Genomic DNA, 17,484 nt, shown 5'->3' with positions numbered 1-17,484 from the left:
TATGTACTGTATGTTATTACAATATAACATGACTGCTGGTTGAAGGTGGTCTCCCTGCTCTTCTACTGAGACTTTTAGGGTAGTTTAGGGTCACTGACAAGTGGGATTGCAAGTGAAGATCAAAGAGCAATTTATCCTTTGCCCAAAGGGGCTTTCTGTCTTAGCTCAGAAGTAGAAATCGTGGTGCTCGTGTGTGGTATAATCCCATAAAGGTTACAGCTTTAAATAGAACAGACCTGAGTGCAATATGTTGTAAGGTAGAGTCTGGAACTGTATATCTTTGGTGTTGTGTTTTCAGCACGTTTTCCCACATGTGTTCATGTACTTGTATGCACAATGGCTTCTTATAGGCAAGGTACATTTCTGGAAACAGATTATTATGGCCTTGTTCAGCCTGCAGGCAAATCCGATTTGTTCCTCAAATACAAGCTTTAGTACTGACTGTCCTTACTGTTATTTGAAAGTGAACAGACTGGATTTGAGTATTCAGACATCGTCGACCTACAGTACCTGTACTGAGCAACGTAACGACAAAGGCCTGATCATACGAAGTATAAATCAGACTTAAGTGTCCAGACCAGGCGGCAAGCATCCGGATTTTAAAATAAGGCCAATAAGGAAGAGTTTCCCTTGCAGTTCTTATTAATAGCCCAGCAGATGTCACTATTTCTCCTCCTGCTGGCTGCAGAAAAAACTAACACTCCATTCAAGTGAATGAGGTTTTGGCCAGACTTTAAACTTAATCTTGTTACCTTAGTAAACATTTTGACAGATATCTTTAAAAATCTGATTTGAATCACATTGCAAACCACCTAGTTATGTGGTACAATTAAATTCCATGCATTTTCTCTTTATTTTCTGACTTGATCAAACCAATCAGATTCCAATCCATACAGGCCAAAAATCTGATTGGGCTGCTAGCCTGAACATACTGTACCCAATTGTCGTAAAGTACATTAACCCGAACAACCGTGCGTGTGTGCACTTAAAACACACACACACACACACACACACACACACACACACACACACACACACACTCCATGTTACAGTATGTGTAAATGTGTGTGCACAGAGAAACCTTGTCTTCCCTTCGTTCCAGCTGAGCTGTGCAGAGAGCGTTCGGGATGGCCCAGGCGCCGCCAGAGGTCAACCCATAAGAAACGCTGCCGCGATCTCCGTAGCAACCCCAAAACCTGGGCAAACAAGGCCTGATGGGTCCAAGATGGCGGAGGGAGGCGGTCATCGATCGAGCAGGAGTCCCTCGGAGACGTGACCCAGGGGCGTCGCCATAAAAACAGCCCATAACACCATAAATCACCAACTCAGCACCTGGTGCTCAAGCACATACACACACACAAACATATCCATATGCATGCACACAGCCACACACACACACACACACACACACACACACACACACACACACACTCTGACACACATGCATATATATGCATGTACGCATACACATGCACACTAACAAAATACACATGCATGTACACATGCACATATACACAGTCACACACGCACACTCCCTCTCCAGGGTTGTGAGTCATACTGTATCTCTCAGATCTTGCATTAGTCTGTTCTTCTCTCTGTGAGTATCAAGGGTGTGATCCTCCTTTGCTCAGTGTGACTTAGGACACAGATCATATCTTTCATAGTTTACGATCCATTAAGCGCTAGGAATCAACCCATAGCCTCACTGATGCGTCACTTCACTTCGCTATGTTTCCATGTTAAGTGTTTTTGGGTGGAATCATGTGAATGGTGAAGCACAGCATTGTAAAAGCCAAAAGGAAATGGCAAATTGTGAAATTATGCTCTGTAAAAGTCATTACGCGATTAACAGCGATGGCAGGATATTAAGTACTTCCATGATTTAGAAACAATTCTGCTCTCATTTGGCACCATGGTAATCTATTCTTTAAAGCATGGGTCTTCAACAGGGGGTCCGGGACCCCTAGGCGGTCCTCAGACTAGTTACTACAGGGGGGCAGCCAAATCTTAGGACCCTATTCTGAGGAGAACTTTATAGCCACAAATAGCAGATCTACAAGCTCTCAACGCCTCGCAGCGCCTTGTGGCGAATAGGTTTAGTGTAGCGGTAAGAAAAAGAGCAGACCAAGTACAATGTAAAATGTGAAATTTACTAAGTATTGATGATTTAAGTGGTTAAATGTCTGAAAAAAACACATTAACACGAATCCAACATAGACTGACGACAGTGCTGTCAAACAAGTCTATGAATCTCTCCATGAAATCGATGAAAATCTGCATCACGGTTTTGTAAAAACTAAAAACATATAGTGGGGGTCCCTGCTTTGTCTCTCTCTCTCAGCTAAGGGGTCCTTGGCCTGAAAAGGTTGAAGACCCCTGCTTCAAAGATTCTTTCCAATGATTATAAATGTGCTGCTCATGACAGACACATGGATGCCACCACTGTATTACAGTACTGTATGATCTGTAAAACACTCGTTGACAATGCAATTATTACAAGTATTACCACGTGCACTTTGCATTATCTAATAAAAATCAGTTTTGTTATAATCAATTGAATCAGTTTTCTTATAATCAATTGTTAATCATATTCACACTCATTCCACAGTGGAGAAAAGAACAGCCACCACACTTTACTGGTTGCCATATGTCTGTTTATATTATGTATCTTTAGATTTTCATTTACATATACATTTACATACACATATACAGTGTAATTAACATGTAACATCAATGGGGACATGACGTATGTGGTTCTACAGCAAACCAACACTGACTGACATGGGTTAACCACTTATGATCTATATTATAGGCGATCTACAGGGTCATAACATGTCACAATACAAGGTGTTGTGACCTTATAGATCTGATATATTTTTTTAATGTTAACGCCTCCGCACACACACATACACACACCTAGGCCTCGCTCACATATAGTGTACATCAATCAAACATCTGTCAGGTCTCCTGCATGTGTGATCACTGCAAATCGTTCCCTTTCCCCCTCTTAATGACAACATCATAAAAGAGTTGAAACACTGCATCTCACGTGGACTGGCTTGGTCCCACACTGCATTTGTTAAGAGCCAGAACAACAAAATTACTGTAAACCTTAAAGATATGGAGTTTGAACTAAGCTCACAGGTAAGCCTCTACTAGTATGTACTGTACAGTGCAACCCGGCCGAAAGGGCAACAGTAGCTGATACACAGGTCTAGGATCTGTTCTCGTAAAAAGAGTGGCCGGGAGAGGAGTTGAGCTCGACCCCTGGGGCACAAGAGACAGTGCAGACACAGGCCTATTGATGGGAGGGAGAGAGAGGGTGACTCATTGAGTCACAGGAGGCATCAACAAACCCCTCTGAGCATGACGTGACATAACGTGAACTAAATCATCCCTCTGTTTCCTTAGAGGTTCAGATGAAGGGCTTTCTCTCTCTCTCTCTCTGACTCCTGTTTCCTCTTAAAGTCCTCATCAAGGCACGTAACACGTGCACCCATGATGAGCCTCTGTGACCTTTTGGTAGCTGTACAGGCTTTATTGCCGTGACAAATGCCTCAAATCTAAAATGCCTATTTGCCACCCCTTTCTTTCTCTCTCTCTCTCCCTCTAATCATCGTCAATATTCCTCCATGTTCTGTCAGTCAGATTAGGTTGTGAATAAGAACAGCGTCACCGTGACCAGTTGTTGGACCCAGAAATAAAATACTTATCTTGACAACTGCCTTTTCAACTGACACATCATTCTGCGTCTAGGATGGAAGCTGCAGTTCCAGACGATAACACTAGAGTGCGCCAGATAGCACTAATATCTAGCAGGGCTAACCATTAGTGAAAGGTGGATTTGAGTGGCTGCAAGCTTCACCTAAGCATATTCATATAATAGGTTTTAACCTTTAGAAATGTGTCTGTAACCATCGCCGGTCAGTGCATATATAATTAGGCCCCCCAGACGGGGACTTGGAGGGGAATGATCTATGGCAGACTCACACACACACACGCACGCGCACGCGCACACACACACACACACACACACACACACACACACACACACACACACACACACACACACACACACACCACACACCAAGGACAACAAATCCACTGACGCTATATACATAATACAATAAATATTCTCTGTACATAAATTCATTCGTTGATTATTATTAGTTTCATTTCATGTCCCCATGGGATCGTCTCTTTGCGATTAGCCCTCCTCAGTCTTCACCCTCTCAGCGATCTGGTTGTTAGGAAATAAAATGCAAAAACATGGGGCGGGGTGTGTCGGGGGGCAAGGCGTGAATGAAAAGATGGAACGGGGAAAGTGGAGAAATGGAAGCTTGTGCGATGGAGAGGAGGAGGAGGTAGATGAACGGAGACGGAAAAAGGTGTAGAGAGGAGAGCGGTGTAGATGGAGAGCGTGCCAAGGCGCGGCGGAGGGTATGACCTATGGTTTTCCTGGAGGAAATGTCTCCATAATTACCAGCGTGTCTATACTCTACTTAATAGTTATGGAAACTAAAATACGTGATATGCAATTATAAATGGACGAAGGTGTCACCCTGGCCTGCCACGCACACACCTCCAATAAGAAAAAAGTGTGACATTTCGAGGACGTGGTGCAAGTCACCTTGGGGTGAGACAGGGATGGGATTGGACTGTGCAGTCCAGTGGAATGTGGCTCAGGTTGAGTTCAGGAGAAAGGCATTGCAGGAGTCAGAACTGAACAGAGAGAAGATGGTTAGATCAGTGGTTCTCAAACCTTTTAGGCCGTGACCCCCAAAATAAACATATTTGACCCCCACCCTGACAAGCATTTGGAATTGTAGGTATTACATTTAGCGTTACTCGGTTCCATAGATAAATATTGTCACAATGTTTGCCTCTTTCTTACTTAATATTTGCCATTTTGGTATTAAAAAGGTCTTGAAAGTCCTTACATTGTCACTTTATAAATGTGCAAATACCCTGTACAACACACTTATACTGTATGTTGGAATATTTACCGTTGAGTGAGAAAAAAAATGGGCATTAAGCTAATCATCTGGAGACCCCACAAAATAATTTGAGGACCCCACTTGGGGTCCCGACCCCAAGTTTGAGAACCACTGGGTTAGATGATTCTGGTAGACGTACTGTAGCTACTGGGTCTTACACAATTGTAATAAAATAAAATAAAAACACTAAATCAATTTATAGAAAGACAAAAGAGGTGAGGAAACGAAAAGAGAATCTCCCATCTTCTTCACTGTTGAGTCGCAGAATCAAAGTCTCCCCACAGGTCGGAGCTGGGTGCGGGGTTGAAGCTGACCGGGGCCTCTGAGGTCGAGTTACTAGAGTCCAGATCTAGCAAGCAATCTAAACGAAAACAAAATAAGGTCAAATATAATATTATATAATACACCATAATATACAATGTACAGCAGTAAATAAAGAAATGTATAAATGAAAAAATGTACAACGCAATAACTCATATTGAGACATTTGTGAATGATGAAACGTGTCTGTACCTGTGTTAGTTCCTCCTGAAGATGACATGGCATTGTTGTTATCTATTATCGATCTGCAAGATGGGGGCGGGGCTAGCATGCCCCCAGGAGGAGGAGGGAGGAGGCCGAAGCCCCCCGCGCTCTGAGGGCGGGCTCTGTCCCTCTTCTTAGATTGCTAGAGTGGTGATAAAATATAGGATATCGTCGTTGTCGGGGGAAAACCTTGTATGTTCAAAAAACGTTCGTTTTGCATTTTCCATTTTAAAAATGATTTCAACTAGTGAAAACAGCCGATCTACAAGCACACAACGCCTCGCGGTGCGAGGCGTTGTGTGCTTGTAGATCGGCTGTTTTCACTACCTTTGTGTGATGGCCTTGTATGATGAAGCAGGGCTTTACTTTACGAAAAAACTTTCACATTTAAAACTTGGAGATACAAGGTTTCCACCCAACAACGCCGATATGTGAGAAAGAAATCACCATGAGTGTGTGTGCATGTGTGGAAACAGGTATGATGGGTGTAAAATAAATAGTAAGAGGGAGTAAACATTATGTACCGTGTGTACACCGTATGGCTGTCCCCTCACAGCTCATGCCACTGCGTTACGAGCATGACATTACTAACCCATCTACATCTATACATTAATACCAGGTTCAGACTACATAACATAACACTGTCCTGTCTAAATGAAGAAAAGCTGTCAAAAAGAAATCTGCTTAAAAGGGCAATAAGTTGATCCAGAGATGTGCATAGTTGAATCACAGGGCCATGTTTCAGCCAAGTTTGTTTTGGTATTTTCAGCACACTCTGTTGGAATATTTGTAGACAAAAAAAACATGCAACCTCATTGTAATGCTTTTGCACAAGAGCAGGCTCAACTAATAATTCTGCACAATGCTACAAGCATTAGACCATAAAACGAGTTTATAACTAGTCTATACAGTAATTGTTACCCCAATATTGAGAGTGATGGTCTGTCCCTCTTTAAAGCCCAGGTCCAGTTTAGGGGAGGTGTCTGGGGCCTTAGCCTGTTTACTGAACTCATCGTCCTGTTTCACCCACCTAGGAGCGGGAAAGAAGGTTCAAAGAGAGACAAAGAGAGGGGTGCAGAGTGAATCAAATGACGATCAACATTTATAAATAAACCCTGATATTCCATTGGGGCAGCTTGCTGGCTCAACCAGTTTATGTGCTGACAAATTGCAATATCTCAGGTTCAAATGAATCTCAAAACCTGTCCAACCCCTTCACCTTTTCCATTCCTGACACTTCTCTCAAACATGATCCGATGACTATGATCCCAGGAATATAATCTGGCCGCTAAAGCTGTGACCAGTGGAGTCTTTACTACCAGTAAGACTCCCTAATCGGGAGATAAGCGACCGTTGGTCGCTTATCTATCTATAAATGCGAGAAGTCTCTGCGTGTCTGTCTGTCTGTCTGTCTGTCTGTCTGTGTGTGTGTCTGTAATCCGCGTATCTCGAGAACCGTTCGTCCCACCGGCTTCAGATTCGGCACGCGCGTTCCCCGCCGCGGCACGGAGTGCAGTGCCGGGTCTCGACCCGACCCGACGCGCGGTTTTCCCGAACCGGCGCGAAACGTTCGGAATCTCCTGCGGGGTTGATTGTTGACATCAGGCTGTCCGGAGGAAATCGGCGAAAGCTCTGACTCATTGTGACATCACTTCATAAAAGGCTCTGACATCACGTACGCCACATGAGTCAACAAAAAATCTCTGTGAGTGTGTATGTATGTATGTAATCCGCGTATCTCGAGAACCGTTCGTCCCACGGGCACGCGCGTTCTCCATATATGGGCATAAAATGAATGCCCCCATATATGGGCATAAAATGGATTGCAGACAGACAGATACAGATATCTCCATATATGGACATAAATGGACAGAGGCAAACAGATGGTCAAAGATCTCCATATATGGGCATAAAATGGACGCAGACAGACAGATACAGATATCTCCATATATGGGCATAAATGGACACAGGCAAACAGATGTTCAAAACGGGTCCTATGACAACAGGTATAATGAGGTTTGCATTAAAGGGGGAACCGGCACTGTGTCTGCAACACAGTTGGAGGCACAGACAGATACTCCATATATGGGCATAAAATGGACGCAGATAGACAGATATCTCCATATATGGGCATAAAATGGACCCAGAACTATAACTGCAGTGATCTCCATATATGGACATAAAATGGACGCCGACAGACAGACAGACAGACAGATACAGATATCTCCATATATGGGCATAAATGGACACAGGCAGACAGATGGTCAAAACGGGTCCTATGAAAACAGGTATAATGGGGTTTGCATTAAAGGGCGGGGCATTCATTCCCTATTTACATTGTTCCGAGTTGGCCAGGTCGCCGACTAGACGCTGGGCCGCCCAAAGGGCGGCCCAGCTTCTAGTCTCCACAAATAGGCCAAAAGTTTGTTTTACCAATTATCAAGACATACGGGCAGTTGACAGTTTGCCATGGTTACTCATTGAAGTTGAATCTCCATATATGGAGATAACCTACGCATCACACTAAGTCTGACCTCACCAGCCCATATTTGGGCATGAGCAACTTATGTCTCCATATATGGAGATATGATGACATCACACAGTCCTCAGCCGATGATGTGGCGTGATGTCATACAATACACAAACGAGCCCTACAGTATAAAGGGGCAATTCTTGCCAGGAAAGAAGCATTTCTTCGACTCAGACCTTATCGCCAGGGTTGGCTTATAGCAGCTGTCGGTAGGACCATATATGGATTCTGTTAGTGTGGATCTCCTAACAGGGCATCATCTGGGATACAATCCCTTTTATGCCCATATATGGAGATCCCTAACAGAATCCCTTTCATGCCCATATATGGAGATCCCTAACAGCATGCCTTTTATGCCCATATATGGAGATCCCTAACAGCATCCCTTTTATGCCCATATATGGAGATCACTAACAGCTAACAGAATCCCTTTTATGCCCATATATGGAGATCCCTAACAGAATCCCTTTTATGCCCATATATGGAGATCCCTAACATAATCCCTTTTATGCCCATATATGGAGATCCCTAACAGAATCCCTTTTATGCCCATATATGGAGATCCCTAACAGAATCCCTTTTATGCCCATATATGGAGATCCCTAACAGAATCCCTTTTATGCCCATATATGGAGATCCCTAACAGAATCCCTTTTATGCCCATATATGGAGATCCCTAACAGAATCCCTTTTATGCCCATATATTATGGAGAAATCCCTGCTCTGAGTATCTGACATCAGTGTGATGTCACCTGTTTATGCCCATATATGGAGATCCCTGCTCTGCGTATCTGGTTGCTATGGTAAACAGTTGGTTGCTAGGGTAAACAGTTGGTTGCTAGGGTAAAACCATGGTTGCTAAGGTGGTTGCTAACGTACACTAACAAACCAGCAACAACAGACTGTTGCCACAGCAACGTACACAAAGGTTTGTGTACACATGTGGTGTGATGTCATACTGATGCGGAGATATGAGCAGGGCAAAGGTGTGACGTGTGACGTGTGACGTGTGACCGACGGACGGACGGACGGACGGACGGCCGGTGGAGGTTTTCATAGTAAACTGCTCCCTGACGGTCGCAATTAGCGGTTTGCTCAGACATGTGGGTGATTATTATGGAATATTATTGCATCAGTGATGTTTTATACAGGTCTATGATGGAGCAGCTGCTGTACTTACTTGAAGTGATCCTGAAGAGCAACGTTGAAGTCAAAGGAATCTCCTCGGTCTCCAAAGCCAATGCCTATGAATGCACTGCGGCCTGACACACACACACGCACGCACACGCACACGCACACACACACACAGTTAGAGGAACTCTAGTTAGAGGAACTCCTTAAAAAACTATAGTTTTGCTCAATCTTTGACCATGAGGTTCAACAGATAGTTGTTTTAGTTTGGGTTTACAACATACACATAGAATAAACACAGACTTCTACGGTTGGCTACCGCTATTTGGACAGTTTTGTCTTCTTGACAGTTGTCTGACTGCTTAGCAACAAACTCCACCCACCACTTTCATCCTGGATACGGAGCACAAAGTACCGGCTGGAGTCGCTGACGGTTTCCACGGCGATGCCGGGGTATTCATCGATTGGAGCCTGGGCAAAGAGCTCCCCTGTGGGAGAGAAGGACAAAGTACTCAACCCCAGTATTTGAGATACTCCTGGTCAAATATTATTAAATCAAATATTAAGTGAAAGTTGCTCTGTCAAATTTGTAATTTAAGTACTTGTTTCTAAAAGTACTTAAGTATCTATCTAAAAGCACAAGTATTCTGAAGTACAAATGATAAAATACATTTTCTTTTTAACATCAATGCCTTAGTCTATTAAAATGTACCCATCCAGAACGTTTTAACAAATATCAATAATAATTGTGAAAATAGCAGATCTACAAGCCCACAACATGTTTCTTGTAGAACTGCTATTTTCCTCTATATTTGAAATAGGGTAATTAATGATACTTCCATTCCTAGAAATATAGTGGAGTCAAAAGTACAATATTTGTCTTTGAAAATGTAGTGGAGTGAAAGTCATAAGCCAAAAAAAGTAAAGTACAGTACTAAAGAATAAACTAGTACACCACTGACAACCAACAATGTGTCCACTGTCCACCAGCTGATTAGACAAACTAGCCGTAAGGCTTATTTATATTGCAACGCCTATATTCCTCTGCTGGGAATGTCAACTTTCAACTAAGGCGCGCTCAAGATGTTTTATGTCAGATCAAATGAAGAGGCTCCAAAGAAGGCCCTCGATCCGTCTGCCCATCCACTCACTACATTTTGTCCCAAACAACATATTACAGTATGTTTAAAACTAATCTTTAAAACTACTGACGGGATTGCCAGTGAATTTGCTGTGTATCTTCATACTCCCACTAGGAACAGCCCTAATGACTTTGGTGACTTTCCTGTAGTGCCACCATTAGGCCATAATTTCCACTTGCACAGAATACATCACAAAATCTACTGTACAATATGGGCAGATTGCCACTGCTGAGTGAGTACAACCATGGTCTCTGAACTATGCTGATTTTGGTGACTCCATATTTTTGTCAACCAAGTGGGTGACCGGTTTCCATTCCGACACATCCCTATTCCGAACACCAGGTTAGCATTCACAAGTGTCAGTGTCAGCAGGTTAGAAAGTGAAACTGCTTTTTGTAAACTTTTGAGAAAGCTTTTGGTCATGCTTCACAAACTGTTGTCACTGTTGTTATGCTTCACATGACAATATATAATATGAATGGTCAGACGGAATTCATTTCCCACAGGATTTCTCGCAGCTTGGGTCAGTGCATCTACACTTTCCAGTTATATTTATATTTAATTCATGGTGTATGTCCTTCAGTTCTTATACAACATAGCATAGCCCCTCTCCAATTATGGCACTACTAACAATACATTTTCCCTATAGCTCCACAAGTGCAGCACAGGCCTCTAAGGATGGCAATGATGGTCATTTCAAGGCTTTTAGAATCCTATCCTTGTTTTTCTTTCTTGAATGTGTGCATTCGGCCACTTATTTGTGTCCAAAATGTTGGCAATGTTTGAGTATTTAAAAGGTGTACTGAGTAGCAGCATTCTGACGCTTGTTGCCTATAAAAACAACTTGCAAAGAGCTGTGTTTACAAGTGACATCATTCCCATAACCCAAAGGAATGACCACATTTTTCCAAATGACATAACCATAACCCAGAGGGACATATTGGCTGTTTAGATCCCATAACCCAGAGGGACATATTGGCTGTTTAGATCCCATAACCCAGAAGGACATATTGGCTGTTTAGATCCCATAACCCAGAGGGACATATTGGCTGTTTAGATCATAGACATAAAAAGGTAGACGCCTCCTATGGCTCTGGGGCGTCTGTCTTGGAGGATAGGCAACTTTTCCAAGGCTGTATGCATGAATTGCAGACTGTATGGCTACAGGCGTGGACGCTTCCGCATGTGACACAGAAGGGGACGTTCGGTTGAATTGAAGTCCCGGAAAACATGCGCTGCGATTGGCCAGTAGCCACTTTGAGTGGCTACTGGCTACTGTGCTTTTAACACTTCCGCACTTCTGCCTATCCAGTTTGACGGGTCTCTCCAATGAACTGCAGCGGCAGGAGAGGTATCTATCTAGCTGTGGTTTAGATCCTTTCTGTGGTTTAGATCCCATAACCCAGAGGATAGTAATTGGCTCGCTGGTTTCAAACAACTATTGCAGGGTCTCTACATACACAGCCACTTAATGGGCCACAGGACATTTTGCAATATTATGTAAAATAATCAGTATCACAGGGTACTCAATAATAAAGCACTCATATTCAGTCCTTTACATAAAATTGGAGTATAATGTCAGTTTCGATAAAAGTTATTAGGGGGCCTGGCAGATCATATGTGTCATGTGGTCCAGGATTTCTTTATGCCCCTATTCACAATAAAATCAAGACCAACAGTTGTAGACAGGTTGTTGTTGTTGAAAACCATGGCATGCACGTCTCCTTTAAAAAGAAAAGTGACATTGAGTACAGGGATGAATCATGATACTCCTCTCTCTCTCTCTCTCTCTCTCTCTCTCTCTCTCTCTCTCTCTCTCTCTCTCTCTCTCTCTCTCTCTCTCTCTCTCTCTCTCTCTCTCTCTCACCAGAGATCTTGTCCTCCAGCTTCACGAAAGCCTTTTTGCCACGGGCTGTGACACGCATGCGTCCTGTCCAATCAGGAGCATCCAGCTTCCAGTCAGCTGCCCTGTGAGAGACAAAGCCAATGACGGATAGGTTAGAGCAGTGGTTCTCAAACTTCTCAGGCTGCGACCTCCAAAATAATCATATCTTAAGTGGGGACCCCCCACGGGCCCCACCCTGACGAGCACTAAAGCTGGGTTCAAACCTGGATGGTTCGAGCGGCGCGATTACATACAAAGTCAATGCAAAGATGAGACAACGTGCAAAACCGGGCACTCCACCCATCGTCCTGACAGCCAATCAGCGTTGAAGTTTTTGGTGTTTGGTGTTGGGACTCCGTGTGTTTCGCCTTGATTCCAACGGAACATGATTTTTTACCAAAGCAGACCTGCGTGACCAAAGTGAAGCAATAGAAGTGACTAGAATAGAAGAAATAGCTTCAGGTTTGGACGCAGCTTAAAGGAGAGTTTCTGGGTAAAATAGACCCCATACCTTTTTAAATGTCTTCTCCCAAGCTTGCGAGATGGTCCAGACACCCCATAGTCCAAAAGAAGCATTATATTCCATTTTTGATTTCAGCTTCTACTCGACCATGGCTCCATAATGGCCCGCTTTCAGTCAATGTCTAATCCGGTTATTTCGCTCGCTTCAAAGTCAATTTTTTCGCTCCGTACCTGTTCCCCGTACTGTATATAGTTCATCGAAGCATTTTCTTCTCCAGGGCGCAGCCATTGTTGTTGTGAAAAAGCTACTCTTTTCGAGTCTCGTTCAGCTTGAACTCCCGCCGTCTCTTGCGGGACAAGACTGAGAGTAGAGCAGCAGCAGCAGAACCTGCGGAAAGCTGTTGTCCCGCGAGAGACGGCGGGAGTTCAAGCTGAACGAGACTCGAAAGAGTAGCTTTTTCACAACAACAATGGCTGCGCCCTGGAGAAGAAAATGCTTCGATGAACTATATACAGTACGGGGAACAGGTACGGAGCGAAAAAATTGACTTTGAAGCGAGCGAAATAACCGGATTAGACATTGACTGAAAGCGGGCCATTATGGAGCCATGGTCGAGTAGAAGCTGAAATCAAAAATGGAATATAATGCTTCTTTTGGACTATGGGGTGTCTGGACCATCTCGCAAGCTTGGGAGAAGACATTTAAAAAGGTATGGGGGTCTATTTTACCCAGAAACTCTCCTTTAAGAATTGAGGCATCACATTTTGTATTACAAGGTTCTATTGTGAAAATAGCAGATCTACATGCTCACAACGCCTATTTTCACCATTTCTGCCTCTAATATTTGACAATTTGGCCAATGTTTTATATGTCATTTTAGAGGTATTAGAAAGTCCTTAACTCATTTGCCGCGATCCCCGGCGAAACGATTTCCCGCTGTACCGCCCTGCCATGCCCGAGCAACCCGAAGATTTAATTAGCTTTAATTATTATAAAACAATTAAAAGTATGATCGCTGTTTATCGCCGATTCGGACTCTTTAGGCCCGCCTCCTAACTGTATCCTGCCGCATTTCCTGTTTTGACCGGATCTAGGTTTCCGTATCCGGTCTGAGGCCGCGTCATAGCTCCGCTTCCATAGTTTTGCATGTAAACAAAGGAAGGAGCTGCACGGCCATAGAATGGTCTTTTTTCACATTTTTTTTTAACTGTTATCGATGCTTTACCCGCATGGCATATGATCTGTGCACAGATTGTGTGCTATGTGCGCGAACGTGCCCACGCAGGACCATAGCGCACAGCTCGGCCTTTTACATTCGTTTTTCTGTAAACACAGTGGCAATTATAGCCTGACAACGGAAATGTCTATTTTCAATGGCATTTTTTAAATCGAAAGCTGTGCTCGAGTCTACGTGCCTGCTACATGAGTTGCACACAGATCTTGCACGATGCGCGGACATGCCGACGTTAAACGGTGAGAACAATTTGGCAGTTGCTGAGTTCAGCTATGTTTAAAACCGCAGCAAATGAGTTAAATTGTCAGGGGGGAGCCCCCAAAATAATTTGGGGGGGATCCCTGGCCAAAATGGCATAATTTCAAAATACAAATAAAATATACAAGACACAGAAAAATATAAAAAATCCTAAGATTGGGATGGGGTGGATGATCAGAGGGTAGGGGGGTTGCTGGGGAATGAAGGTCACGTTAATTAAATAAATATAAAACTGACGACTCGATCTCATCCTTAAGCATGCCTATATCTATTGCTTTAAAATCAGATTAAGTATTAAAAGCCTGCGTAGAGCCTGAGTTTCTTTTATTATTAATTGCAGGCCGAGGAAACAGAGAACATGAAGGTCCTTTTCCCAAAACTGTGTGGATTCTGACTACTGAGGCAAGTGAGTAGCCCTGTAAACTTGTAGGTTTGATTTAATGGTGACGTGTGAACCAAGATGAAAAAGGGAGCGATTGATTTATAGATGATACCACACTCCCTGCTGTTATTGTGAAAAGTGTTAGAAACACTTGACTAGTGAGTTTTGCTGAACACGCGCATGCACGCCTTTATTAGCCACTTATGCCCTATATACTTTGTCGTAAATAGACAATCTACAAGCTCTTGTGTCACAACACATTGTAGCACTATAGCTTGGCGCTACATAGAATCATTGTACATTTTTATCCCACGATTTTGTAACCCATTTTTCACCCAGTGCCAATTGCCTAAACTGTAATCCTGGGCGCTGCTCTTCCTCTGCCAACCTGGGGAGAGCCCCGAACTGAGCTCATGCTTCCTTCAGTACATGAGGAGCGAGCTGGCCGCTTCTTATCACCTGACTGGGGGAGCTTCCCCGGTTGGATGTAGCGCGTGGAAGGAACACGTTATTCCAACCAGTTCCTTCCTTTCCCCTCCATCAGGCACCCCGACTGGCCAGGGGGAGTCATTATAGAGACCAGGATTACTACATGTTTTTTGTGAGGGTACCTACCATTGGGGACACAGGGAGAACATGCAAACTCCACACAGAAAGGCCCTTTCACCAACCCCACCTAGGGTATGATCACTGATGACACGGAGGAGAGAACACGCCCCTGGCGGGAATCGAACCCAGGACCTTCTAGCTGTGAGGCGACAGTGTTACCGACTGCCCCACCATGCCCCTTGCATAGAACCATTATAGGCCCCTAATTTAAGCTGAAGAACAAGTAGAGAACCTCTAAAGAACCTGAAGATGATCTTTGTACAGCAGCAGTGCTGTATAGCACCTCAACCAGCCAAATGAACCACTGTAGAACCGCTAAGGCATGTTGAGTGTCTGCAAAACAGAGCATGGTCTGGATGGGTCTACTGTATAACAGCGATTCCCAACTGAGGGCAAAGGCCTCCTGGTGGGCCGCAAAGGTATTGCAAGCGGGCCGCCAAATAATTGGCAATTGATAATCATAACATAACATTGATATTAAAAAAATGATTACATAAATAAATAGTAGGCTGCATGATATATATATATATATATATATATATATATATATTTTTTTTTAGTATTATTATGAAACATACACGCACTTCAACACTACAGTAGGCTATACATTTCGGCCATTTGAAAATAGCAGACCTACAAGCTGCGATGCATTGCAACGCGACGCATTGTGAGCTTGTAGGTCTGCTATTTTCTGCTATTTGTATACATTTTATACATTTGAAAACTTGTGAAATGGGATATTCGGAATACTTTCTACTTTTGCTACTTTAAGTATATTTTGATACCAATACTTTTGGTAGGCCTACCAATACTTTTGATACCAATACTTTTGACTTTTATTAAAATTCCGGACTTATACTTTTAAGCATTTCTACATTGCAGTATTGTTACTTTTACTTAGGCTAAGTAGAAAATATGAGTACTTTTTCCACCACTGTGTTAGAGACACCATCTGTGTTACTACAAGGCTAATTGTTTGAAAGTGTTGATATCAGAGCAGGTGGGTGCATGATGGTGGAATAGGCCCTAATCCACATCCACTCCAAGACCACCAGGCAGCCACCCACGCCACGCGTGTCATTGCGTGTCGTGCACAATGTTTTGCTTTTGTTTCTTGGCCCACCAGTGCACCACTACTATACCCCCCATAGCTTTAGCATTATTTCAGACGTGAGAGAAACAGAAACGTGACTCAAAAACATTGGAAGAGCATTATGTCTCTGACCCAGGGCTGGAGTCTATTACGTCATCGCCCTTACTCACTACTAGATCACGACACACGTGGTGCGCTGGTTAAACAATCAATGTCTAACGGTTACTAATAAATCAATCACAGACCCATGATATCAGACCCATATGCGCTACTGTTTGGTTGGTTTGTCCAAACAGGCTCCATGTCATAGAGCTCCATCATGTCAGTGTAGGCTGCGAGATCACCTGTCCTCCTGCACCATAGGAGGTTATACAATGTAAACAATCAACTTAGGCTATATTTGACCGTGCGGTCACTGACTGAACTGCGTCGATGCCTCACATAACGTCAGGTAGAGGTATCACAATCTTTCTTAAATTATTATTGGCTTAGGACCTAAATATTAGGCTATGTGTCCGTATAGTCTATCATATGTGGCTAACTGGCTATCATCTGAGTATGTGATTCACTTGAACCATCTCTCCCTAAAGTCACCTATACTCGGTCACGTGTGCGCGCTGTCAGCAGTATTTATGTGTGTTGTAGTGCAGCACAGCCAGTGACAGTGACAGGTTACATAGACAGCAGGTGGATGAGATGTAGGCCTATAGCAGCCTACGTCTTCCACGTTTAATCCGATCTTCTCGTATTAAACAAAATGCTTATTTTCAGTGACCTTCGACGCGCGCAACCACAACCGACCGGACACCGAGGATGCACGGATGTCGGATGGCACCGCGGTGGGGGCAGCAGCCAGTAGCTACGGTAGTTGATGCTCAACGGCTGCTGTTTCTGAACGAACGGGTCAAGATGACTGTGATGATGATGATCTATTAGCAGCCGGTGAGCTCGCCCACTCACCTGACGCCCCGGTTCGACGCTCTCGGTGGGATCCGGTAAACAGAGACGTCGGGTTTCACACAGAGGATCGACTCGTACTCGCCCTCGGTCGCCATCTTGACTCGTTAACAATTCATTCGGTGTCTGACTGTCCGTGAGAGAGTGGTGCCCGCACTTGTGTGTGTGTGTGTGCGTGCGTGCGTGTGTGTGTGTGCGTTGAATGCGACGTGAGCGTAATAGACAGTGTAGATGCGCACCCGCTGCCTGGTACCGTTATCTGCTGAAATAAATATTAT

At 43.8% G+C, this 17,484-nt stretch overlaps 1 protein-coding gene across 2 annotated transcripts; it reads right to left on the bottom strand.

Annotated features, from left to right (window-relative positions):
* Positions 1-2,743: 2,743 nt before the first annotated feature.
* Positions 2,744-17,322, bottom strand: LOC308302518 (adaptin ear-binding coat-associated protein 1-like). 2 transcript variants are annotated; one of them, XR_013962945.1, is made up of 8 exons: positions 17,210-17,322; positions 12,193-12,293; positions 9,567-9,671; positions 9,233-9,314; positions 6,444-6,552; positions 5,511-5,664; positions 4,631-5,358; positions 2,744-4,240 (listed from the first exon to the last, which is right to left on the bottom strand). XR_013962945.1 is itself a non-coding variant. In XM_080746774.1 (7 exons), the coding sequence occupies exons 1-7, from the start codon at positions 17,302-17,304 to the stop codon at positions 5,246-5,248; spliced, it is 759 nt and encodes a 252-aa protein (XP_080602900.1). In that variant the 5' UTR covers positions 17,305-17,322; the 3' UTR covers positions 2,744-5,245. The 2 variants fall into 2 exon arrangements, 1 of the variants encoding a protein (XP_080602900.1); XM_080746774.1 differs by having other exon boundaries at positions 2,744-5,358.
* Positions 17,323-17,484: the final 162 nt, after the last annotated feature.

The sequence above is a fragment of the Nannobrachium achirus genome, assembly GCF_963921795.1.
Source record: "Nannobrachium achirus genome assembly, chromosome: 2".
Taxonomy (NCBI): domain Eukaryota; kingdom Metazoa; phylum Chordata; class Actinopteri; order Myctophiformes; family Myctophidae; genus Nannobrachium; species Nannobrachium achirus.
The sequence above is the reverse complement of the archived record's forward strand: the minus strand, read 5'-3'. Positions and strand labels throughout refer to the sequence as shown.

Coding starts and splice junctions, on each gene's coding strand:
- LOC308302518 (XM_080746774.1), bottom strand. CDS start 17,304: ATGGCGACCGAGGGCGAGTACGAGTCGATCCTCTGTGTGAAACCCGAC. Junction 9,315..9,566: donor CCGTATCCAGGATGAAAGTG/GTGGGTGGAGTT, acceptor TGTGTGTGTCAG/GCCGCAGTGCATTCATAGGC. Junction 6,553..9,232: donor GCTCTTCAGGATCACTTCAA/GTAAGTACAGCA, acceptor TCCCGCTCCTAG/GTGGGTGAAACAGGACGATG.